At 34.6% G+C, this 26,216-nt stretch overlaps 1 protein-coding gene across 4 annotated transcripts in view; it reads left to right on the top strand.

Annotated features, from left to right (window-relative positions):
* Positions 1–25,365, top strand: part of QSER1 (glutamine and serine rich 1) — a 75,568-nt gene extending 50,203 nt beyond the window's left edge. For 2 of the 4 annotated variants that reach the window (XM_068554619.1, XM_068554621.1), the window contains exons 6-14: positions 7,359–7,687; positions 8,637–8,753; positions 9,347–9,480; positions 11,170–11,387; positions 16,349–16,486; positions 18,766–18,863; positions 21,774–21,926; positions 23,172–23,267; positions 24,511–25,363. In XM_068554619.1, coding sequence (XP_068410720.1) covers positions 7,359–7,687; positions 8,637–8,753; positions 9,347–9,480; positions 11,170–11,387; positions 16,349–16,486; positions 18,766–18,863; positions 21,774–21,926; positions 23,172–23,267; positions 24,511–24,651 — 1,424 coding nt within the window. In that variant the 3' untranslated portion in view covers positions 24,652–25,363. Of the gene's footprint in view, positions 1–7,358; positions 7,688–8,636; positions 8,754–9,346; positions 9,481–11,169; positions 11,388–16,348; positions 16,487–18,765; positions 18,864–21,773; positions 21,927–23,171; positions 23,268–24,510 lie in introns of all 4 variants that reach the window. The other 2 variants (XM_068554618.1, XM_068554617.1) reach the window with 2 other exon arrangements.
* Positions 25,366–26,216: the final 851 nt, after the last annotated feature.

The following is a 26,216-nucleotide window of genomic DNA, read 5'->3' on the forward strand; positions in this document are numbered from 1 at the left end:
TCTTTTCAAAGAACCAATGTACTTTTGTTTTTGTTTTTTTTTTTTTTTGCTCCTATCATTTTTTACTCACTTTTTCTTAATTTCTGCTTTTATCAGTTCTTTTTCCCTATCTTCCCTGGGTTGAATATTCTCTTGCTGGCTAGTTTGTTATTTGTTTGCTGTCTAATGAATGGCATTCAAGTTGTAAGTTTCCTTTTTTTTTCACCACACTCTGGCTCTATCCCTCTGGTTTCAATTTTTAATGCTCTCACTGTCCTTTCTAAATGGTTTGTCATTTCATTTGATTTCCTTTTAACCCAAGAGTTATTAAGAATAGTGGGGTTTTGCCTGTTTCCCAGTAGATTTTTGGTTTTTTTGTTGTTTTTGGTATTCCTTTAGTGCTAACTTATGGCCCTGTTGTATTGTGGTCAAAGGAATATGGCTTAAGTAATATCTACATTTTGAAATTTGTGGAAATTGTGTTAGTAGCTTGGTAAATGGTCAATTTTTATAAATATCCCATGAGTACCAAGTGCTAATAGGTTTTATTTGTAATATTGTTCAAGTCCTTTATATCTTTTTATTTTTTGTGTAATGTAATAAATGATATTAGGTTATTTAAGAAAATGTATATGTACATGTTGCAAGTAAATGATAGGTCTGGAATTTGCCTTAAACTATCCCAGCAAATATAAAAGAGATGACAGAAAGATAAATTTATCAAAATGTTTGTGCTTGTTACAGTTGGGTTATGGTATGTGAGGGTTTGTATACTCTACTTTTATGTATGTTTTAAATCTTTAATAAAAAGGTTTTTTTAAATCCTCCCTATCCTTATTTGTTTTTAGATTGCTTCATCTGTTGATTCCTGAAAACGGTGTGTTAAAGTATACAACTATGTTTTATTGTTTTTCTAATACTGTGTAGTTGATGTTTTGAACCCATGTAATTGGGTGTTTAAAATTTTACTACAGTTAAATTTCCTTTTAGCATAATAAAATCTCTCTTTTTCACATTTAATTTCTCATTTCGGTTTTTAATATTGCCATACTAATCTTTTTGTTATTGTTAGCATTTTTAGTATATTTTCCATATCTCTTCTTTCACAACATTTTTTTCTTGTGAGATATAACTCACATATGGAAATATGATACACATAAGGAAAACACACAGAAAATTCCCATAAATTTGTAAATGCAGATATTAGTTAAGATATATTCCCTGACCACAGAGCAGTAATTTCATAAAAGAATAGCAGAAAGGAAAAAAGAGACAAAGAAATAAAAGTAAGTTTTTCTTTCTAAAACTTCTAAATAACTTCTGCTAACTTCTAAATAACTCATGGCTTTAAAAGGAAACCAAAGCTGAAATGACAACTCACTTAGGACAGTGGAGCATTATATTTTGGAACCAAGGGGATGTGCCAGGAATGTGTGGGGCAAAGAAGAAAATTTATGGTGTTAAATGCTACTCATTAGAAAGCAAGAAAGTTCAAAAATAAATTGAGTGTTAAAGTAAATCCAGCTCATAATCTGTAGAACTAACCACTGTCTGAGTTGGATGGTAATCACTTCCTTGCTTTTCTTTTATAAATTTTACCACTTGTGTATGTATCCCTATACTTTTGTTTGGCTCATTTTAAAACTTCTCATAAAGAGCATCATACTGTATTGCTAAGTTTTTCCTTCCGCTAATTTGGAAGCTATTCTTTTTATAAAATATTTCCTTAACTTTTTATTACGGAAATTTCAAACATAAAGTTACAAAGATTGGTATAATTAACCGATTTATGAATCACTCAGTTTCAGTAATCATCAGTACATGGTCAGTCTTATTTCATTCTTATCTTTACCTACCCTCTAACCCCCCCCCGATGATTTTGATGAAATATTTCTGTTCTCTACCTGGAGATAATAGGGATTACAATATGCATTTTCACTTTTCTCAAAATCTATTAGTATCTTACTCTCCTCCTGAATAACATAAAGACTCTGAGCACTAAAACTCCATTTTACTCCCTCCTAACTTTAATGTTACCATGTATTTTAATATTTGCGTTTTTTTCTTTCTGGCCGCGCCACGTGGCTTGCGGGATCTTAGTTCCCCAACCAGGAATCAAACCCTGTCTCCCGGGAGTAGAGGTGCGGAGTCCTAACCACTGGACCACCAGGGAATTCCCCCACGTACTTTAATTCTATTCTGTTTTCTAATACTCAACAAGAAATTGTGTATTAAATAGTCAGTGTTTGCTTAGGTTTATTTATATATTTACCATATTGCCCTCCATTCTTTCTTGCACCTCACATCTCCTTGGGATGACAAGCTTATGACTAAAGCATGTCCCTTACAATTTTCCTTTTCTGAGGGTCTGCTGGTGGCCGTATCTCTGTTTTTGTTCATAGATAGCTATGTGATTTGTTTTGCCATGTAACTTAGAGTGTATTTTCAAAATTCAGTGACATTGCTATAATAAAATCCCTTTTATTCCTTCATTCATCCATTATTTATAAGAACAATGTTTCCCAGTTCCTTTATCAATAAAAATGAAGGACAGAAATAAAATTGGTTGTAAAACCTATCTCAATAAGTAATATTCACCCATGAGTCCATAAACGAGTAAGTTTTAAATGCCACATCCACTCAAAAGAAGCATTCTTTTTACATTTACATTTGTTTTACATTAAATTTGAAAAAATATTAATTTAGATCTACGGTATTATAATGTATTATAAGTATTATCATGTTAGAAGTGTTTAATATATAGAGCCTTCCAGTCACAAGACATAAAAAATTGATCTCCATTTATATACATTTTTGAGGCAGAAAGTATGATGTATAGTTATAGTAGCATAAAAATATATTACATTAGGATAAAATTCTGTAATCTAATCTTGAATGATTAGATTATTTTCTCATTGTTACTGAGATATGATTGACGTACAGGCTGTATAAGTTCAAGATACACAGCAGAGTGACTTGATAATTAGATTATTCATTTGTATTTCCTCAACAGGCCTCTCCCTTTGATTGGGAGGAGTCATATAAATGTATGAGGATAGTTTTAATTTGGGATACAGATCAGGTAGGCTGGCTGGTGACAGCTCCTAGACCCTCCCCCCCAGCCCCTCCTCCCCCCTAATTAGCTAGAATACGGGAGAGATGTACTCTAGTTGCCAAGCACTGTAGTTCACTCATTTCCCTTGCCTATCTGCTTTTCCATTTTCTTCTGTGTTTCATAGGTCTGGATTTGTGTTTGGCTCTGCTTTGATTCCCTCTCAACCCCTCCTGTAGGCAGGTAGAGTTCACTTTCTTCAGGGAACAGTTTTTCCATTTTGGCCTGTGATCAAGCCACCCCTGCTGCCTACAGCTCAGCATAAGCAAGGGGATCACTGCCCTTCCTGTTTTATTTACTTATTATTGTATATGTTATTATTTTAGTTCATCAGCACTACTCAAAATTACCGCTGCAGTGCTACATGTTCTTTATATTTGTTTCTCAACCTGGAGCTTCTCTATCAGCTCTAGGCTTCAAAGTCCTTTTATAACAGCTTTGTTAAATTATAATTCACATATCATAACATCCACCCATTTAAAGTGTACAATTCAGTGGTTTTGTAGAGTTGTATAACTGTGACCACAATCTAATTTTAGAATATTTTCATCATCCAAAAAGAAACCCATTATTAGTCAGTCCCCACACCCACGCTCACACCCAATGATAGGCAACCACTAATCTATCTTCTCTATAGATTTGCCCTTTTTTGGACATTTCATGTAAAAGAAATCATATAATATTTGACCTTTTGTGACTAGCTTCTTTCATTTAATGTAATGTTTTCAGTGTTTATTCATGTTGTAGCATATATCAGTACTTCATTCCTTTTTATTCCCTAATAATGTGGATATACCACATTTTGTGTATCCATTCATCAGTTGATGGACATTTGGGTTTTTTCCACTTTTTGGCCATTAGGAATAATGCTGCTGTCAACACTCATACAGGTATTTGTGTGGATTTATTTATTTAGAAAGTGGAATTTAGAAGTGGAATTCCTTGGTCATATGGTAACTTCATGCTTAACATTTTGAGGAATGGCCGAACTGTTTTCCATAGTGGCTGTACCATTTTACATTCTCTGCAGCAAGGTACAAGTGTTCTAGTTTCTCCTCACACCTGCTAGCATGTTATTGCCTGTATTTTTTGTAGCTATCCTAATAGCTGTGAGATTGCAATTATCTACTGAAGTTGCGTTGAGCTAAGGACTTATAGTGTTGAACGGCCTTTCATGTGCTTATTGACAATTTTTATATCTTTGGACAAATAGGTCCCTAACTCACTTTCTTTTTTTAAAAAATAAATTTTATTTATTTATTTATTTAGGCTGTGTTGGGTCTTTGTTGCTGCGCGCAGGCTTTCTCTAGTTGCGGGGAGTGGGAGCTACTCTTCGTTGCGGTGCACAGGCGTCTCATTGCAGTGGCTTCTCTTGTTGTGGAGCACGTGCTCTAGGCCACGGGCTTCAGTAGCTGTGGCACGTGGGCTCAGTAGTTTTGGCACACGGGCCCTAGAGCACAGGCTCAGTAGTTGTGGCACACGGGCTTAGTTGCTCCGCGGCATGTGGGATCTTCCCAGACCAGGGCTCGAACCGTGTCCCCTGCATTGGCAGGTGGGTTCTTAACCACTGCACCACCAGGGAAGCCCTCGCTCACTTTTTAAATTGGGTTATTTGTCTTTTTTATCATTGAGTTGTAAGAGTTCTTTATATATCCTGGATACAAATCTCTGGCAAGTACATGATTTGTAAGCAGTGTTTCCCATTCTGTAGGTTATCTTTCCACTTTTGTGATGGCATCAATTGCAGCACAAGTTTTTTTTTAATATATAAATTTATTTATTTATTTATTTTTGGCTGTGTTGGGTCTCGTTGCTGCACGCAGGCTTTCTCTAGTTGTGGCGAACGGGGGCTACTCTTCGTCATGGTGTGCGGGCTTCTCATTGCGGTGGCTTCTCTTGTTGCAGAGCACAGGCTCTACTCGCCCGGGCTTCAGTAGTTGTGGCTCGCGGGCTCTAGAGCGCAGGCTAAGTAGTTGTGGCACACGGGCTTAGTTGCTCCGCAGCATGTGGGATCTTCCCAGACCAGGGCTCGAACCCGTGTCCCCTGCATTGGCAGGCAGATTCTTAACCACTGTGCCACCAGGGAAGCCCGCAGCACAAGTTTTAAATTTTGATGAAGTCCAGCTTATTTTTTTCTTTTGTTACTTTGTAGGGTCATGAAAATTTACACCTATTTTTCTTCTAAGAGTTTCATGATTTTAACTTCCACATTTATGTCTATGATCCACTTTCAGTTAATTTTTGTATATGGTGTGAGGTAGACATCCAACTTGATTCTTCATTCCTATCCAGTTGTCCCAGCACCATTTGTTAAAAAGCGTTTTCATTCTTCCCCCATTGAATGGTTTTGGCACCCTTGTTGAAAATCATTTGACCATAAATACAGAGTTTATTTCTGGACTTTAATTCTACTCTTGATCTATATGTCTATCCTTATGCCACTATCACACTGTCTTAATTACTAAAGCTTTGTGGTAAAGTTTTGAAATTTCTGAAATGTGAGTCTTCCAACTTTATTCTTTGTTTGCAGGAATTTTTTTTTGGCTATTCTGGCTCTCTTGCATTTCCATATGAATTTTAGGAATAGTTTGTCAGCTTCTGCCAAAAATGCAGCTAGGATTTTTATAGGGATTATGCGGATTCTTTTTTTTTTTTGGCTGCACCACACAGCATATAGAATCTTAGTTCCCTGGCCAGGGATCAAACCCACACCCCCTACAGTGCGGGTGGAAGCATGGAGTCTTAACCACTGGACTGACAGGGAAGTCCTTGATTCTTTTAATCAATTTGGGAGTATTGCCATCTTTACAACGTTGAGATTTCCTATCCATGAGCACAGGATGTTCTTCCACTTATTTAGACCTTTAATTCTTTCAACAATGTTTATAGGTCTCAGAATGTAAACTTTGTACTTCTTTCGTTAAATTTATTCCTAAATAGTTTCTTCTTTTTGATATTATAAATGGAATTTTGTTCTAAATTCGTTTTTGGATGGCTCATTGCAAGCATTTTGAAATAGTTGATTTTTATATATTTATCTTAAGCCCTGCAAACTTGCTAAATTTATTTATTCTAATAGTTTTTTAGTGGATTCCTTAGGACTTTCTGTATACAAGATCATTTCATCTGCAAATACAGTTTTATTTCTTCAGACATCCTTCTTAGGGGGAAGCATCTCATTTTTTACCATTAGGTATGATGTTAGCTGTGGGTTTTTTGTAGATGGCCTTTATCAGGTTGAAGAAGTTCCCTTCTATTTTTAGGTTCTTGAGTGTTTTTATCATGAAAGTGTTTAAATTCATGATACTGAATTTTGCCAAATGCTTTTTCTGTACCTATTCTGATGATCCTGTGGTTTTGTCCTTTATTATATTAATATGGTGATTGATTGATTTTCAGCTGTTAAAACCAAGCATGCATTCCTAGGATAAAAGCCACTTGGTTATGATGTATAATTCTTTTATATATTGGTATATTTGCTCATATTTTGCTGAAGGTTTTTGTGTTTGTATTCATAAGGGATACTGGTCTGTAGTTTTTTCATGATATTTTTGTCTGGAATAATACTGGCCTTGAATGAGTTGGGAAGTGTTTCCTCTTATTTTTTAGAGTTTATAATGGATTGGTATTAATTCTTACTTAACTGTTGATAGAACCCACCTGTGTACCCATTTGGGTCTGTGCTTATCTTTGTGGGATGTTCTTAATTTCTTTTATTCCCTTGTTATTGGTCTATTCAGATGTTCTCTTTCTCCTTGAGTTCTTTTGGTAGTTTGTGTCTTTCTAGGAATTTGTCCATTTCATCTAAGTTATTTGTTAGCATACAGTTTTTCATAACATTACTTTATAATCCTTTTTATTTCGGTAGCTTCTACTGCTATTTCAAAGTATTTGGGGGGGTGCTGTTTTTGTTTTCCACGTCCAGTCAGCTTTTCTTCTTCTAGGAATTCACAGTTTCAGTTAGCTGACCCTTCCTTGTCTTGCATCACTTTTTTGTCTCTATTCTTTTAAAAATATTTTTGTGCTAAATACTTAAGTGGAAGTAGGGGTAAGTTTAGGTCGATGGAGGTTCTCTGTCTAATTGTCATCCAGATGTAATTTTCACCACTTCGGTTCTTGGAAGTTAACAACCATTCTTTAATTTCATTGTTTCAAACAATTTGATGGCAAAAATAATAAGCTCTTTCTTTGTGAACTGTTCAGATTTTACTCAAAGCAAGTAAATGTTTAATAATTTGTATTACTAATTTGCATTTGCTTGATCTAGTTTCAGAAGCCCTGCAGGTGGCAACTACTAGTCCAACTGCCAATACCACTGGTACTGCTACTACTTCCTCCACCACTGTGGGTGCAGTTAAGCAAGAACCTCTCTACTCTACTTCATCTGCAGTAAATATCCTGGAAAATATAAACTCTGCAGAACCCCCAAAGTCCATCGAACTTGATGGTCTTCCTTCAGACCAGTTTGCAAAAGGACAGGACACTGTTGCCATAGAAGGTTTTACAGATGAGGAGAACACAGAAAGTGGAGGAGAAGGCCAATACAGAGAGCGTGATGAATTTGTGGTAAAGATAGAAGACATAGAGACTTTTAAGGTGATGTGAATGTTCACAGGTATAAAGGTCATAGCTTAATGGGCGTGCCCTATGGTAGCCTTCATGATGACTTTTAGTACCATGCATCTAGCTTGAATTGTGAAAAGTTATATTTTTGTAATTATTCTGTTGTCATAATTGTTAAATAATGAAATCAAACTAGAGCTGTCAGGTATTTTGAAAAGGAAAATAGCTTAAAATAATTTTAACTCATCTCTGAGTTTTGTGTATTTCTGACTGGTCAGTATATTGCATTTAGCTACTAGTAATTAGAGCAGTTTTGAAATGTTAATTTTTTTCAAAGCTTCCAAGTCATTTGTATTATTAGAAGTTTGGAGAAAATGGTTATTTATCTAATTTAAAAGTTTAAAGAAAATAACAGGAATACAATGTAAAAGTAGAATTAGACTTTTTTCACAATTTCAAATTGCAGAATGTTACAATTTCATATAAGAAATTTTTAGCAGTGTTTAAGAAAACTTATTTTTGGGTTTTTGTTTGCTTGCTTTTGATTTTATTTTTTAATTGGGGTGGAGAGAAATGGTATTAAAAATACAATGAAGAACATAATATTTAAATTATCCATATTCCTTCCATTCACAATTAACTGTTGTTAATATTTTAGCATATCTGTTTCTGGTCTTTTTGAATATGTACATACTGTTATAAAATTGCATAAATAATGTATGACAATATCATTAGTGGAAAACTTTCCAATAGCTATACAAAAGGGTAATGGGTTACTTTGCATGTTTGTGCTCCCTGTTTCTGGAAGAATTTAAGCAGAGATTGAATAGCCGACTTAAAAGAATTACTGCAAAAGTTCAGCTAGGTAAAAGATAAAAGGTTGAGCTAGGTAGGTCTTTAAGATTCCTTTCAGCTCTAAGATTCTATAAATCTAGAATATGTTGCTAGTTTCTATAAATGTTGTTAATACTTCTTATTACAGGAGGCTTTAAAAGCAGGAAAAGAACCCCCAGCTATTTGGAAAGTACAAAAAGCTTTATTACAGAAGTTTGTTCCTGAAATTCGAGATGGGCAAAGAGAATTTGCTGCTACAAATAGTGTAAGTAAAATGCTTGTTTACATTAACCTTCCTATTTTTTGACAGTGATCCTGGGTAAAATACAGAATGATGTAAATTTAAATGTATTGTTTAATGTATGTATATTGAGCATTTCTGAGATAAAATATTAAAATTGAACTACAGAGTATATGATACTGATTTTAAAATAAAATTAATGTCTAAATACCAGCTACTTAAAGTGCTTAACTTTTTATTTTTTAAATAAAGGAAAGGAATTAGTGTTAGTCTGTGAAGAATTCAGATGGACTCAGAGACTCTTATATTGATTATTCTGCCAGTCAAATATCCTGATTTACCAAGAAGACTTACAGAATTATTTTCTACCTAAGTAATTGTTTAATAGCACTGAGTAAGTGAGCATCTGATGATTAGCCAAATAAGATTGCATCTATATATGGGCTTGCAGTTAAGAGTGAGGCTGGAATCATTTTTATTGAGGGTACAATTAGCCTGACCAGAGCTGCATGTTGAAAACCTTGAAGGATGGCTCTATGATAGTCTATCAAGACAACAAAGTAATATTTTGTGTACAGAATGTACAATTATGTAATTCAAAGTGTTTCTTTCCTTAGTACCTTGGATATTTTGGAGATGCAAAGAGTAAATACAAAAGGATATATGTGAAGTTCATTGAAAACACTAACAAAAAGGAGTATGTCAGAGTGTGTTCCAAAAAGCCAAGAAATAAGCCTTCACAAACTATCAGGTATTGTAGTAATTATTGGAAGGCTTATTATTGGCAATGTCTTGTACAAAGAATTACATCAATTAAAGAGGCTGATTTTTTTTTTTTTTTTGCCATTATGTACAAGTCTGAAAATTCAGTGCCTGATGTAATAAGTGATTCTTTTTGAAGTAATGAGATGGGAACTGTAAAGCCCATGGCTATCATGGTGGGATGGGTACCCTTTTCTTCCCTGAGTCCTTTTGGTGTCACCCTAGTATAGTGAAAAAAATTGGATTTACCGTCTAAAGGTTTGAATCCATCTTTTTGTGACCTAGATTAAGATAACCTTTCTAGGGACTTCCCTGGTGGGCCAGTGGTTAAGACTCCATGCTTCAAAAAAAAAAAGACTCCATGCTTCCACGGCAGAGGGCCTGGGTTCAATCCCTGGTCGGGGAACTAAGATCCCACATGCGGTGTGGCCAAAAAAAAGGAAGAAAGAAAAAAAAGATAACCTTTCTAAGCCCTCTTTTTTATCCATAAATAAAGTGAAAATAATAATGGAATGTCAAATTTAAAATGAAAAAAATTGAGCCTGTACATTACAAGTACAGTAGAATTATCATCATGTATTAATGTGACTCTGGGTTGTCTAGAGCGTGAATTTGGAAAACAGATGACCTAGCCACATTCCCTTTGATCTGTATGGGAAAAGGGAGTGTGAACCTTGATATTCTCAGTCTAGTGCTAGGAAGATCTAGTTTAATGAAGATTCCAACTTACTGGACACAGCCCACCTTATTTTTATGATGCAATTTTATCCACTCCCTCAAATCTCCAGAACCTAGTATATAGCAAATCTTATTGAGGGGCTCTAGAACAGGTGCAGTTGGGATTCCACATCAAAACCTGGCACCGGGGCTTCCCTGGTGGCGCGGTGGTTGAGAATCTGCCTGCCAATGCAGGGGACACGGGTTCGTGCCCTGGTCTGGGAAGATCCCACATGCTGTGGAATAACTGGGCCCGTGAGCCGCAACTACTGAGCCTGCGCGTCTGGAGCCTGTGCTCCGCAACGGGAGAGGCCGCGATAGTGACAGGCCCGCGCACCGCGATGAAGAGTGGCCCCCGCTTGCCACAACTAGAGAAAGCCCTCGCACAGAAACGAAGACCTAACACAGCCATAAATAAATAAAAATAAATTAAAAAAAAAAAACACCTGGCACCACCAGAGCCTGCGAGAGTTTCTGTCGTGATTATAAGTCCATTGCTCATCTGCCGTGTACAGCCTCATAGTCAGGAAAATGAATTTACAAAGGGAAAGGAAGAGTGGAGGGAGAGAGAGAAATAGGGATGGAATTAATATAGTCCCTTTTTAAATGAATATTGAATATCAGTGGTTAAAGAGTATATTTCAAAAGACTTTTGGAGGAATCACCGTTGGAGATGTGTAGGACTTAGACTTTATTTCGGAGATACTGGTGAGGTAAATAAACTTTTCTTCACCAGTGTTTCTCGGGTTTTTGTCTAATTTATTTTATTTTATTTATTTTTGGCCGCATCACACGGCATGTGGGATCTTAGTTCTCTGACCAGGGATCGAACCCGCACCCACCCCCCTACAGTGGAAGCGCAGAGTCTTAACCACTGGACTGCCGGGGAAATCCCTTGTCTAATTTATTTTAATTTGACAAGGTTTCAGTGCGTTAATGAAGTCTGTTTGTAACATTGCAGAACTGTTCAGGCTAAGCCAAGTAGTAGCAGTAAAACTTCTGATCCTCCAACACCAAAAACTACAACGACAAAAGCCCCTTCCATGAAACCCAAAGTTAAACAGCTAAAAGTAAAGGCTGAGCCACCACCAAAGAAAAGGAAGAAATGGAAAGAAGAATTTTCATCATCCCAATCTGACTCATCTCCCGAGATCCACTCTAGTAGTAGTGATGATGAGGGTGAGTTCTCCATGAAATGAAAACCTTGATAACTTTAGATTATGTACATTAATGGGGAGGAGCAGTGATGCTGACAATTCAAAATGTATTTAATTTTCCTTAATTAGGGAATTTAGCTACCTAATTAAGTTCTGCTTAGGCATATATTTGCCCATGACTAAGCTAGATAACTGTGCCTTAGTTTCTCTTTTATAAAGTGAAAAGGTTGAAATAGATAGCAGTTATCATACTTTTTGACCTTAGAACCCTTCTACGCTGTTAAAAACTATTGAAGACACCAAAGAGCATTTATGTAGGCTATATATATTGAAATTTACTTCATTAGAACTTAAAGCTGAGATAGCTGTAAAACACAGCATATACCAGGAAACATTCCATCAGCCATCAAACTTGTGTAATATATGCAAGAAATTTCTAGCAGTTCAGTAGTCTGGAGCAGAAGTAGGCAAACTACTGCTAGTGGGCCAAATCTGATCTGCAGCCTATTGTAAATAAAGTTTTATTGGAACACTGGGATTCATTTACATATTTTCATACAGTTACTTTCCCATTACAGTGACAGATTTGAGTATTTACTACAGAGAGTATATGACCATTAAAGCCCCAAATATTTACCATCTGGCCCTTTACAGAAAAAGTTTGCTGACCCTTCTTTTAGAGCATACATTTGAAGGTTGTCAGGAAAAGACGAAAGGATGATGGAAGGCTGCATATGCCATGCTAAAGCTAAAAAGCTTGGGATCCTGTAAGCAAAGGGGAGTCCTTGGAGGGATTTAAGTAAGGGAGCAACATGGTAAAATCTGAATTTGAATTACATGACATCACAGTTCAGGTATAAATTGAAAGTCTGAACCTAAGTTTTGGCAGCAGGGATGGAGGAGAGAGTACACATTTGAGAAATTCAGGATGTAATCTTGGCAGAACTTGAATGATGAATCGGGTGTTGGGGGCACTGTTGAGGTTGATGTCCAGGATGGTTTCTGACATTGTAAGTATCACTGCTTGGGAGCTGATCTTAGAGATTACTTGGATAGAAACAGAATCATAATAAAAACTCTTCAGTACAGAAGTTTACTTTAAATGTATTGTTTTTAAAAGCTACTTGTGAACTGTTGTTTAGAAGTAGGCACGTCGGAATTTATAAAGAAACTTAGTGCTTTGAGTATGTGTGGAAGGCATTATACGTAATTTCGCAGTTAGCATTTCTGCCTACTGTTTAGAGAAGTTTGGGTTCTGAATTTGCACTCAGTTATTTATACAGCTTCCTCAAATGACAATCAAGGTGAAAATTTTCTTTCATTGGAAACTTGAGTTACCACTAGGTGTCACTAACAGGCAAGCATTTTTAGTACTTCTTAAAAAGAAGGCAAATATTGATAATAAACATAGATTTATAGGCTGGTGATTTTCAAGCTATTTGTTTCAAGACTTCTTTATAATCTTCAAATTTACTGAGGATTCCAAAACACTTTTTCTGTGTGTGTGTGGCCTGTATCTATGTATATCACCAAGTATCAGTTAAAACAGACAATTTTAAGATATTTTAAATAAACCCATTCACATAAGTTTTTTTAAACAATTGTATTTAGTTAGAAGAATAGCATTTTCATATTTGCTTCTGTATTCAGTTTGTTATTATATATTATTTTGGTTAAAGTATATGAAGAATACCCAGCTTCACATTAGCTATGTAGTTGGGAAAGAGAGGAGTATTTTGATTACCTTTTCAGATAATTATGGATATTTTTTTTTGATACTCAAAGGATTTTATTTGATCAACTTGACAAGTGGTAGCTTCTTCAACTTTTCATGCTTGTAACATGAAAATCTATTGGTTTGTTTTACCCTTTGAGGTATCTTTCATCCATGAATGATTTTATAACATTTTTTGGTCATGTGAAAATACCTGTTAGCTCATTGATGTACATAGTCTATTTCATTTTTTTCCCACATTTTAAAATGTGGTAAAATATATATAACATAAAACTTGCCACTTTTAACCATTTTTAAGTGTACGATTCAGCAGCATTAATTATATTCACAGTTGTGCAACTGTCACAGCTATTTCCAAAACTTCCTAATCACCCCAAACAGAAACTTTGTAACCATTAGGCAATAACTCCTCATTCTCCCTTTCCCCCAGCTGCTGGGAATCTCTAATCTATTTTCTGTCTCCATGAATTTGCCTACTCTACATATCTCATGTAAGCGTGGCTTATTTCACTTAGCATAATGTTTTTAAGGTTCATCCATGTTACATAGCATATATTAGAACTTACTAGTTTTTATGACTGAACATAATTCCATTGTAAGTTTATCCATTGTATGTTCTTGTTTATCTTTTTATCTATTGATGGACACTTGGGTTGCTTCCACATTTTGGCTGTTGTAAATAATGCTGCAGTGAACATTGGCATATAAATATCTGTTTGTGTCCTTGTTTTCAATTATTGATATACCTAAGAGTGGAATTGCTGAGTCATATAATTATATGTTTAGCTTTTTGAGGAACTGCCAAACTTTTTCCACAGTGGTTGCACCATTTTACATTCCCACTAGCAATGCATAGGGTTCCAATTTCTTCACACCCTCACCAACACTTGTTATATTTTGTTTTTTGATTATAGCTATTCTAGTAGGTGTGATGTGGTATCTCATTGTGGTTTTGATTTGTATTTCCCTAATGACTAATGATGTTGAACATCTTTTCAGTTGCTTACTAGCTATTTGCTTATCTTCTTTGGAGAAATGTCTATTCAAATCCTTTGCCCAGTTCATGTCTCCTTTTGTTCTTGAGTTGTAGGAGTTCTTTATATATTATAGATATTAAACCCTTATTAGGCATATGATTTGAAAACATTTTCTCCCATTTTGTAGATATTTCAGTTTTTTGTTTTTTTTTTTTTAGTATATGTGCTGCTGAAGTGAGCACAGTATTTCACTTTCTTGATAATGTCCTTTGGTGCACAGAAGTCTGAAATTCTGATGAAGCCAAATTTGTCTATTTTTTTTTCATTGCTCACGTTTTTGGTGTCATATTTAGAATCCATTGCAAATCCAAGGTCATGAAGATTTATCCTTGTATTTTCTTCTAAGAGTCTTATGGTTTTAGTTCTTACATTTACATCATACATTTTTGCAGTATCAAAGAAATAACATTTTTAATATCAACACTGATTTCATCAATGAAGTCTTTAAGTATTGGAATGTTGTCAGGCTCACAGTGGTGGAAACAAGTTTTCCGGAATTCTAATTTTCACTTGAAACCTCGAATTTTATAATTGGCAACAAATACTGTCAGTTGTTTTCCTTGCAGTGACAGGTTCACTTCGTTAAGAAAATGTCTGCCAAATACCCAAGTCTGAATAGGCATAGTGTATCTGTCAGTCATTTTTTTCAAATAAAATTGGTATCCCAATGGGGGAAAAGGTGGCTGGTTCATCTTGTAATTCAAACAATTACATGGATGCTTTTCCTGGAGAAAACTGTCATACTTCATAGCAGAAATGCTTTATATGGGGCTTCCCTGGTGGCACAGTGGTTGAGAATCTGCCTGCCAATGCAGGGGACACGGGTTCAAGCCCTGGTCTGGGAAGATCCCACATGCCACGGAGCAACTGGGCCCGTGAGCCACAATTACTGAGCCTGCGCGTCTGGAGCCTGTGCTCCACAACGGGAGAGGCCGCGATAGTAGGAGGCCCGCGCACCGTGATGAAGAGTGGCCCCTGCTCGCCACAATTAGAGAAAGCCCTCGCACAGAAACAAAGACCCAACACAGCCATACATACATACATACATACATACATACATACATACATACATACATACATACATAAATAAATAATAAAATTTAAAAAAAAAAGAAATGCTTTATATGTACCTCTTATTTCATCCCACAGAATTTTAAGACATTTACTCAAGAGTAGAGATTTAATACAATTAATAATTATTACTGCTTCATCTAGGATTATTCTTAAGGGAAACTGGTTTTTTTTCCTTCAAATTCATGGCAGTTAGATGATAGTCATGGCAAAGTATATGTCTACTAGTACAGTTTGGTGTCACTGCCTCAATTCAGGCTAGGTAAGGCCCCAGCAGTTTTACCCAACATTACTTTTACAAATGTCAACAGAGTGAAAAAGGTATGTAACATCTTAATATTATTAGGAAAACAATTTGACATCAGAGACCCCTGAAATGGTTATGGGGGGAGACGCCGAGGGGTCCGTGGACCAAAGTCTAAGAACCCCTGTTAAAGGCCATGATAATAGTTCTATACTTGAATGAAAAGAGTCAAAATTCAGACACACCTCTAATCTTGCAGTTCTTGCCATTGAATTTGAGTGAAATTTTCTTTATGCACAGGCTATGTTTACATTAAAATTTTTTTTTAATATGTGTTGACTCTAGACCAGAATTTTACAGTAATTTAAGTGTAGAAGTAAAAAGAAGAGATATGTATATATTAACTCATACATTAGGTGTTTTATGGTTTCTTTACTAATTAAATACTGTAGAGAAACCATCGGTTTTGAAGTAGCACGACCTGGCAGCAGATGTCTGGTAGGGCCAGGGGAGGAGAAACAGGTTCCTATGGGGCAGATGTTTCCAAATGCTGGGCTGGTGTTGGGCTTCAGAGGCACCTGGGAACTTTTTAAAAAGTATAACATTTAAGCTTCATCACCACTACCACTATTACCACCCCAGATTCTGTTATTTAATAAGTCCAGCAATCTGGTTTTTTTGTTTTGTTTTAAAAGCTCTCCAGTGATTGTGATGTGCAAAACCACCTTTGAGAATCTCTTACCCAGGGTGTTTTTAAAGGCAGAGTGGGAGAACCTTGAATTTGAAGAAATTTTATTTACAGCCTTTTATCTGCTTATAGGCACTTGCTATAGAGCAGAGTGTTTTTAAAGTCGTCAGGAAGGAGTATTTAATATTTCATCTTTTCTCCCTCCCAGAATTTAATCCTCCAGCTCCCTTTGTCACTCGTTTTTTGAACACAAGAGCAATGAAGGAAACCTTTAAGAGTTACATGGAATTGCTTGTTAGCATTGCTTTGGATCCTGACACAATGCAAGCCTTAGAGAAGAGCAACGGTACAGTCTGCTAAGTAGTACTTTCTTGGTAGTACTTTCTGGATCTTTTTTATTCTTCTCTGTTAGTTACATGTTTAATATGTGGTTTTTGTATACGTTGTCAGTTAACAAACTGTTGATATATTGATTTTATAAAATGGGGTCATAGCTTTTCATGAATTGTTTGAATATATGAACAATTTTATATTGAATATATTTTTATTGATTTCTACTCATGAGAATATTATGTAACTACCCACTAGTTTCTTTCAATTCTAGAATCTTTATCATCCTCATAACATTTCACTAATTGTCTGAGTTGCGTGGAAGGTCCAGATGTCAATATATTCTGTTTTCTAATAATTAGAAAGATAAACCAGATAATAATGGTGTAAAGATTAAAATTGTATATTCGTGTCCAGTAAAAGATACATCACCGAGTAATTATTTTCTAATCAATTAGTAGTAAAACAATAAATGCCATGGGTTATATTTATTAATATTATTCCTTTTTTACTCTTCCTTTAGTAACTTTTTCTTATGGTAGAGTAGGGATGAAACTGACATATGAAATAAACTGGTAATTTATATATCTAATGTTGCTCACTAACATTTACCCTTCAGCTACTATAGCATTCACCAGGGACAACTAGAAGAGAGAATAAAAGGATTAACGAGTCAGTTTCCATTATCCTTCTATCAAAATGAGTTGAACAAGTGTAAGATCAAAAAGATAGTAACAATGAATAATCAGTAACAATATACTTCAACAGCAATGCCTAATAATGTATATTGTTTTATTATTTCCACATACTTTGACATACATTATTCTATATTAATCCCAGAACAACTTAGACAGCCATTTTTTGGGTGAAGACAGTGACGCTCAAAAAGGTTAAGTGACTTGCTTAAGAGCCCACAACTTGCAAGTAGCAGAGAAAGGATTAAATCCAAGGTCTTCTAATTTCTAGTCTTGCTTTTTTGACTATATAATCAGAGGCAGTAATTCATACATCAACCATTGTAGAGCTGGAAGAGACGTTAGAGAAGATATTAAATGTGTTTCCTAAAGTTACAGAACAAGTTAGTGGTAGAAGAGCCACAATCAAAACCCAAAATTAATTCCCTAGGTCAGCATTTTTGCCAGTAAACGTTTTCTCTCTCAATCAAAACTCCTTGCATCATAAAATACGCGTTTCTTAGTAGTGATCATTTCTGGGTGGTTGTATTTTAAATGATTCTTTTTCTATTGCTTATCATTTTTTAAAAAATTTTTCTCCATTTAAAATGAGGGATGAAAAATTTAATGGTTATATTTAAAAATAATCTATAAATGTTTAAAACTTATTTGTGTGAAATGTAAATTTTTATAATATTTGAATAGATTTAATCACTGCTAGAAAGATAAAAAGAAAGCTATCAGGTGTGTTGTGGTGACCTTAGAAAGCATTCCTTACTGAGGACTTTTTCTTCAATTTGAGCAAAGTGTTCTTTTGCTGGTCTCTGTGCTTGTGTTTATTCTCCAAATATAAAGAGTCATTTTCTTTAGCTATGAAATTAGTAACCAGATTCTGAGGGTTATATATACATTTTCAGAAAGGTCATTAAAGCTAATTAGTATTATAAAATGTTGTTATGCTGATAAATTAAGAAATAGTTTAGTAACCTAAAATATTTAATACAGCACTAAAAGTAATTAACTTATACTCTGAAAGTGTTTCTCTTAAAAGAGCTTAAAGTTTCAGAATGGTAAAAAAGAAATCATAATCTTTGGGTAAGAAACCTTCATCATACTTTTACTCTCCCCTTTTCTCAAATAACTATTTTGACTCTTCCCTTGTGTATTTGAAACTAGATTTTGACTGTTTTTCTTGCCCTACTTTTTCTTTGCCCCAAACTATAGTGAATTAAGAATATCATACTCAGTATTTTATTAAAAATTTTAATGTTAAATTTATGTTTTGGAATACTGTTATCGTTCACATGGTAAATGAGGTCTGAAGAGATTAGGCAGTTTGCCCACTGGTTGATCAATTCTGGTGGCATAGATGGGGTTAAAACCCAGGACTTTTGATTCTGTCATCACACTATGCTGCTTCTTTCTCACTTAGCTATTGTAAACCTATTTTTTCAAGGTAACTTTTGTTCAAAAAGCCTCATGTGCAATATTTTAAAATCAATACTTTACATAATCAGTGAATTTAATGTCAATCTATTAATGTTTTAAGAAAAGCTGTATTTCTAACAAGTTTTTTTGTTGATAGTTTATCCTGTCACAATAAATTTTTATCTTGTTTTAGATGAGCTACTTTTGCCTCATATGAAAAAAATAGATAGCATGCTGAATGATAACCGAAAGAGACTCCTTTTGAATCTTCATTTGGATCAGTCATTCAAGGTATTTCCGTCAGGTGGTTTATTAGCAAACTCAGTGGCAATCATAGTCTTAGATACAATAGGAAAGAAAATTTTTGGAAGTCATTCTCAGTTTTATAAGATTTTTCCACCCAACAAAAATTTGATTTTTATTCATTATGAGTCTTGTCTGAGCTTGTCTTTTTATTTTATTAAGTATATTCTTAGTGTTAATCATTTGCTTTTCTCTGCTTAAATTCATTTTTCAGGTTTTTATATTCATCTAGTATTCCTTATATATAATAATTTCCAAATGTTTTCAAAAATACTTCCTTTAAACTACTGTATTCCAATCTTGTTTTTCCTTTTAAACCTCTTTAAAAATTTCACATTTCATATATACTTAAAATTGGCCTTAGCACAGTTATCAAAATTCCCTTTACTTGCCTGCATTACTCAGTATCTGAGGAAAAATTGATCCTCACCTAATGGTAGGAGGTATATATGTCTGTTAACGTTATCTTGGCACTATAAATTGGTTTTTGGTGTTACTAGAAATAGCGAACAAAAAGCTAATCTAAACTCAGAAAATATATCATAGAAGCTACTTAGTAGTCAAAAATTTCCCGGCTTTTCTTATTCAAAGTATAACATGTAACACCTAGAATCATTTGATTATATCTCTCTAAAGAGAATTTTTTAGCTTTTTAAAAAATAGACTATTTTTTGGAGCAGTTTTAGGTTCACAGCCAAATTAAGCAGGAAGGACAGAGTTTCCGTGTGTCCCCTGCCCCGACACCTGAATAACCCCCCGTTTCCAGCGTCTCCCACCAGAATGTCATGCTGATGAACCTGCACTGACACATCATTACAACCCAAAGTCCATAGTTTACGTGAGAGTTCACTCTTGTACATTCCATCGATTTGGACAGACATAACCACTATCATAGTATCGTACAGAGTAGTTTCACTGCCCCCCCAAATCCTCTGTGCTCTGTCACTTCATCCCTTTCTCTCCCCCAGCCTCTGGCAACCACTGATCTTTTTACTTTTACTCCATAATTTTACCTTTTCCAGAATGTCATATAGTTGAAACCATACACTATGTATAGCTTTGGCTACAGACTGGCTTCTTTCACTTACTAATATGCATTTAAGGTTCTGCCATGTCTTTTCACGGCATAATAGTTTCTTTCTTTTTAGCCTGAATAATAATCCATTGTCTGAATGCACCACAGTTTATCCATTCATCTACTGAAGGACTGGTTGCTTCCTAGTCCTGGCAATTACTGCTAGACAAGTCTGTGTGAACTTATGTGTGGACATAAGTTGTCAACTCCTTTGGGCAATTTGTATAGCTTTTTCACATCCCTATTTTATCTGAACTCCACATAAAAGTGAAAATCGACTTCATTTTAGCCAGGTGAAAATTAAGGCTCTGAGATTGATTTAGAGGTTATGGGACACCAAACTCTGACTAGTAGTCCTGTATTCTTCACTGACATGTATTGATACTTGCAGAGGGGAAAGAAAAAGGTCAGAAGCTAGTAAGACACCCCATGCTAAGAATTTGTTCTGCTCACTCCTAGTCCAGTATTTTCTGTTTAACTGCTGTCTTCAAATGAAATATTTTGGGTAGAAATACCATGTTTTCTGCAGACAATGGAATGTTGTTATCTGAATATTTACTAAATCTTAAAAATGACCGGTTTTGGCTAACCATTTTAGAGATGTCAAACCAGTTCTCTAACAACTTGTATTAAAATAAAGCCACCGGGACCTCCCTGGTGGTCCAGTGGTAAAGAATCCACCTTAGAATGCAGGGGAGCCGGGTTCGATCCCTGGTCAGGGAACTAAGATCCCACGTGCTGCGGGGCAACTGAGCCTGTGCACCACAACTGCTGAGTTCACGCACCTCAACTAGAGAGCCTGTGTGCCGCAAACTGCAGAGTCCATGCCCTGGAGCCTGCATGCCACAACTAGAGAGAGAAGCCTGCACACCTCAGCGGAGATCCCGCGTGCCGCAACTAAGACCCAACATAGCCAAAAATAAATAAATAAAATAAATAAATAAATCTTAAAAAAAGAAAAATAAAGCCACCACTTGGAATTTAATAGACTCAGTAGATATTTAAATCTTATGCAATAGTTTATGGGGAACAACTGAAAAATTCATTTTCATATTCTTGTTTTCACAGAAAAAACAAAATTTCTAATTTTGAAATTATAGTTATTTAATATAACTATAAATGATAATAGTGATGTCTATGATAGATAGTTTTCATTTATAGCAATTTGCATTTCAAAGCCAAAATATGCACACAGTATTAAAAGTTAGAATGAAGCTAGAAACAAATAGCTCACTATGGTAGGAAATGCCAAAAATTCTATTATTTCTATTAATGAAACAGTTCACTCCTACATTTTTATTTAAAAAATTAAGTTGTTTTAAATGCACTGTTTGAGGGGTCACAATACCAGATGCTTGGGAACCTATACAGAGTGTGGAAAAGAGTGGCCTTGAAGGTTGAAACTGTTTATAAACAGTTGAAGCTTACAAATGTCCTTTCCCCTGCCTTGAAGCCAGAGAGGCATTACTAGAAGGAACACTCTGACTCATTTGGGAGTCCCCATAGTGTCACATGCTGTTGCTTAAATCAGGTCATAAGTTTGGCCCAGATCCAGGGGATGGGGAAATAGGTTCCACATCTTGATGGGAGGAGCTACAGGGAATTTGTGGCCATGTTTAACACCCCACATATGTTTGTGTATGTGTGTATAGATTGTATATATTTACCGCACCCCATCAGTACCCCCCACATATATTTTTTGTGTCTATGTACATGTATGAATATATTTCTATATTTTTTAAAAATAAGTTTTGAATAGCTGGAAGTAGTTCAGATCACTTTTCTTCTGATGTCAGTTATTTTTGCTTTATTTTATTTTAAAGAATGCCTTGGAAAGTTTTCCTGAACTAACAATAATTACTCGACACTCTAAAGCAAAAAGTGGGGGATCTGCTATTTCTAAAATCAAAATGAATGGCAAAGCTTATAATAAAAAAACTCTAAGAACTTCTAAAACAACTACTAAATCTGCACAAGTAAGTATATATTGATTGATGTAATTATACCTTTTCTAGTTGTCAATATAAATCCTACTTCAAACATTGAAACAAGCAAATATTTTACTCTGTTGTTAAATGTGAAGTGTTTTCAGGTAGGAATGAGCAGCTCTGGCCTACAGAATAGGGACTCGTTCTTACTCTTTGTTTTTCTCCATTGCCTAGCACAGTATCTGGCATATGGTGAGTGCTCACAAATTTTCTAAATAAGACTAATAATCATCCCATGCTTATAATTATATTTTTAATATTTTTGTGTGTCACTGGGTACAAATGCATACAGATAAGTGAATGTGCACACATTCCATAAGATTCAATATTCCATATCTGTAAAATTATTAAAATTGGAATTCATTTATTTTCAAACATAGTCTAAATTATTGCCTTTTCAGAAAGCAGTTTAGCAACATATCAGTTCCCCATCAAAAATGTGTTTTGTAGAATCGTTCACAAATGCATAAAACTGTATGCCTTTGCTCATTGTAGAATTAGTTGTAAGAACAATTCCAGTTACATATCACCAGCATGAGACTAAATAAATAAAGAGCCATCCAGATAATGTAATATTATGTACTTTTTAAAAAGAAGAGATAGATTCATTCATTCTTTCAATTAAAAAATTTGGTACCTATAGTATACCAAATATAGTTTTGAGTACTAGGAATACAACAGCAAAAAATGGTCCAAAATCCTGCCCTCATATAATTTCTGTTGGGAGAGTGGTGCTTAATAAATAGAAAGATATCCAAGTTTTACTTTGGTTAAAGAAAAAGAGTTAAATAAAATTGCAGAACAATATGTATAGTATGATTCCCTTCCCATTACAAAATTAGTGTTATTGATATATGTTATACATATGGAAGCATGCACATGGAAGAATATGTGACATACTGTTAACCTTGTTTACCTCTGAAGCAAGAATTATAGAATTCTTTTACCTTGTAAGTCATCTTCTATGTTTACTGTTAAAATTTTTTGTAATGTTGAACTTTTTTGAAATAGTGTATATTTATATTCAGGAAAAAAGAATAAAGATTTTAAAATACAATTTAAAATCTTATTTTGAATAAGTCTCTTGTCCATATTAATACATATTAATATCTAGCCATATAAGTCATTTTTAAGATTTCCATTGAGACTTTTGGTCTAGTATTTTCATAAAAGTATTCTTAGTTCAGATGCTCCATGAAATAAATGTATCTATAAACTCTTTTCTTTTTATAGGAGTTTGCCGTTGATCCAGAGAAAATACAGTTGTATTCTTTGTATCATTCACTCCATCATTATAAATATCATGTTTATCTCATATGTAAAGATGAGGTAATTACTTTTTCATTTACTTAAAAAAGAAATGTATGTTTTTCTGAACTTTAAGAAGACTGTAGCTGCAGTATTTATATATATAATTTTTAAAGATTACACTGCAGTTACAGTTATTAACAAAATATTGGCTATATTCCCTGTGTTGTACAATATATCCCTGTAGCCTTACACCCAACAGTTTGTACCTCTCACTCCCCAGCCCCTATATTGCCCCTCTCGCCTCACACTGGTAACCACTAGTTTGTTCTCTATATCTGTGAGTCTGCTTTTTTGTTATATGCACTGGTTAGCTACAGTATTTTTTAATGTTTTAAAGAGAATTGTTAAAAATTGTTTTAAAAAATATGTGTCTGTACTCTAAGCGTTGTGCTCAGATTAATCTGAGGCTCACCATCACATAGGAGCTGTAAGTGGTAATGTTTTTAAGCTGTTATACTTGCTTTATGTTGCCATAATAAATGGCACTTTATTGCATTTTCTTCTCTCATAATGTATAATGATCCTGCTTTAATTAATTCACGTTAGTCACTGCTTTGAATATCTTGCTGTCCTCCTTATCTGTAGAATGGCCTTATCCCAGTTAATTGCAGAGAAAATGGGAGTTTTGTCCCTTGGCATGAAGAAATGATAATCAAAATTTAATTGTAACTTTTAAGTATCAATTTAAGTTGCTCAGAAATTATGTATGACCATAATAACACTTGGTGGATAGGATGTAAGGATTAACTCAGAGGTTAAATGGTTGTAGACAGTAAGCTTTTTTGACAAGCATTATCAGTTTTTTAATTAAAAAGGGTTAAGTTGGCTCAAGGCTGTACAATCATGTGTTTGATAATGGTCTGGTATGGAAAGACGTTCATAAATCTAACCTCTGTCTAGCAAAGGAGAAAGTAAAGATGGTCATGTAAAGTATGCTGGCTAATTTTACAATGCTCTGAAACGCAGAACTTACCCCAAAATTTGTCATTCGGCTTTTAACACAAATGGAAGTAATTGAGAAAGTTTGAACCACTTTTCCTAGCCTTCCTCCCTGCCCCCATGTAGTCAAAAATGATAGGATTAGACCACCCAAATTTATATGAAATAGTCATTCTCCATGGATGGAATTTTTTTAAAAAATCTGTACTTGTAGGTGAATTTATAAATCCTCTTTTCATTCAGGATATAGAAACAGTAAGCCCTCATGAAGAGCTTATAAAGTGATAAGTATAAACCAATTTGGTATTTCTTTTTATTTTAGATTTCTTCTGTGCAGAAAAAAAATGAAGATTTAGGACAGGAAGAAATTGTCCAACTTTGTATGAAAAATGTAAAATGGGTGGAAGACCTATTTGAAAAATTTGGAGAACTTCTAAATCATGTACAGCAGAAATGCTCCTAACATTTTCACAAAAATTCCATCTATTTTCTAGCACTAATAAGACGGCAGAGGCGGGTGGTCAAAGGGGGTCTAGGGGCCTCAGATAATTGAATGTCAAGCAGTGGTCTCCTGCAAGCACGCCTGCTTTGATCATGAACTTGCATCCTGGCCTCTGCTAAAGGACAGTGGTGCTGCCAAGGAAGTCAGTCCTTTGGAAATGGACCTAAAATCCCACCACGTTTTTATCCTAATGAATGATTTTTCTACTTTGTAAACCATTGGGTAACTGAGTTTTATTTTCAGAAATGTTTTTTGACAAATGATGAAGCATGCACTAAATATAATTTTTCTTTATTGCTAGAGAGATAACACTTAAGTAACATGATTATTTTTTCCTGACTCTGACTAAACACCAGAATGAAAGAGAGGTGGCAGAAAACGTATGTTAATATTCATGTCTGACCACAAAACGGAAAGTATTGTACATTATGTAAACCTATCTGGTGTGATGTGACATTCTGTATGAGAACATCATCAGTTTAAAATGTAAAATTCAGAAACTGCATTCTGGTTTATGAACTCCTTTTACTCTTAACATATTCAGGAAACTGGATGTGGAATTGGTGCAATTCTATGACTGCTTTTTGTGTCAAATTATATGCTGATGAAAAAACAATGACATACTATTTTCCCTATCTCAAAGAAAAGTATTTTCCTTTATACTGTTTTTCCTTTGGAAAAATTTTCAATTGTACATTTTATTTCACTAATAGTTGTATTTTTCACAAGGAAAGTGTTGTGGTTATAATTATGTTTGATGTATCTGTACTACACTTTTCATTATTTTCAGTAAATCTTATTTAGTTATATATTGAATTTCTATTGTGAATTCTATCTTGAGGTAACCATTTTTGTTGATACAGATTTGCTTCAGTGTTATCCAGAATATGCATTCAGTACTAGAATTAGTTTAGCTTTATAAATGGGGTTGTGTTAGACACTGCAGGAATTTTCTAATTCATGAAAATAAATTTCTTAGTAAACTAGCACTTGGTTAACTGATTTGTCGAAGTAAAAATTAACCACATTATACATTTTGAAGAATAAAATTTATAATTAGACTACATGCAGTGTTAAACACAGCTTACCCAACTCTTAGAACTGGAAGTGGTAGAGCCCTCCTTTTGGTGCCTTTCCAACCTTTATACATGCTATTGTAGCTCTCTTTAGTTTGATAGCTAGTGTTTCTTCAAGTAGTTTAGCTGAGACCATGAATGTATTAGGTTCAACATGACCTTGTGTTTTATTTGTGTTTGCCAACAGGATGCCTTATTTGTTTGAGAAAAAGATTTACTAGTGTCCTTCTAAATGATCTCCTTTTTTAGGATTCTAAAGAAGTTGTTAATCATCATACTTTTGTTTATTTTACCACCATTTAGTGCCTTAAGTAAGTCCTATCGAGAAAGCAGTGTTACTGCTCAATGCCCAAATAAGACGTGCTTATGTGGATATTGCTATTGTCTTGATTTTGAGTTAACAGGCCAACTTCTTACACTTAAAACCTTGGTAAACTGGCAAAGAATTAA

This window comes from Eschrichtius robustus, chromosome 11 (assembly GCF_028021215.1).
Source record: "Eschrichtius robustus isolate mEscRob2 chromosome 11, mEscRob2.pri, whole genome shotgun sequence".
Classification (NCBI taxonomy): Eukaryota; Metazoa; Chordata; class Mammalia; order Artiodactyla; family Eschrichtiidae; genus Eschrichtius; species Eschrichtius robustus.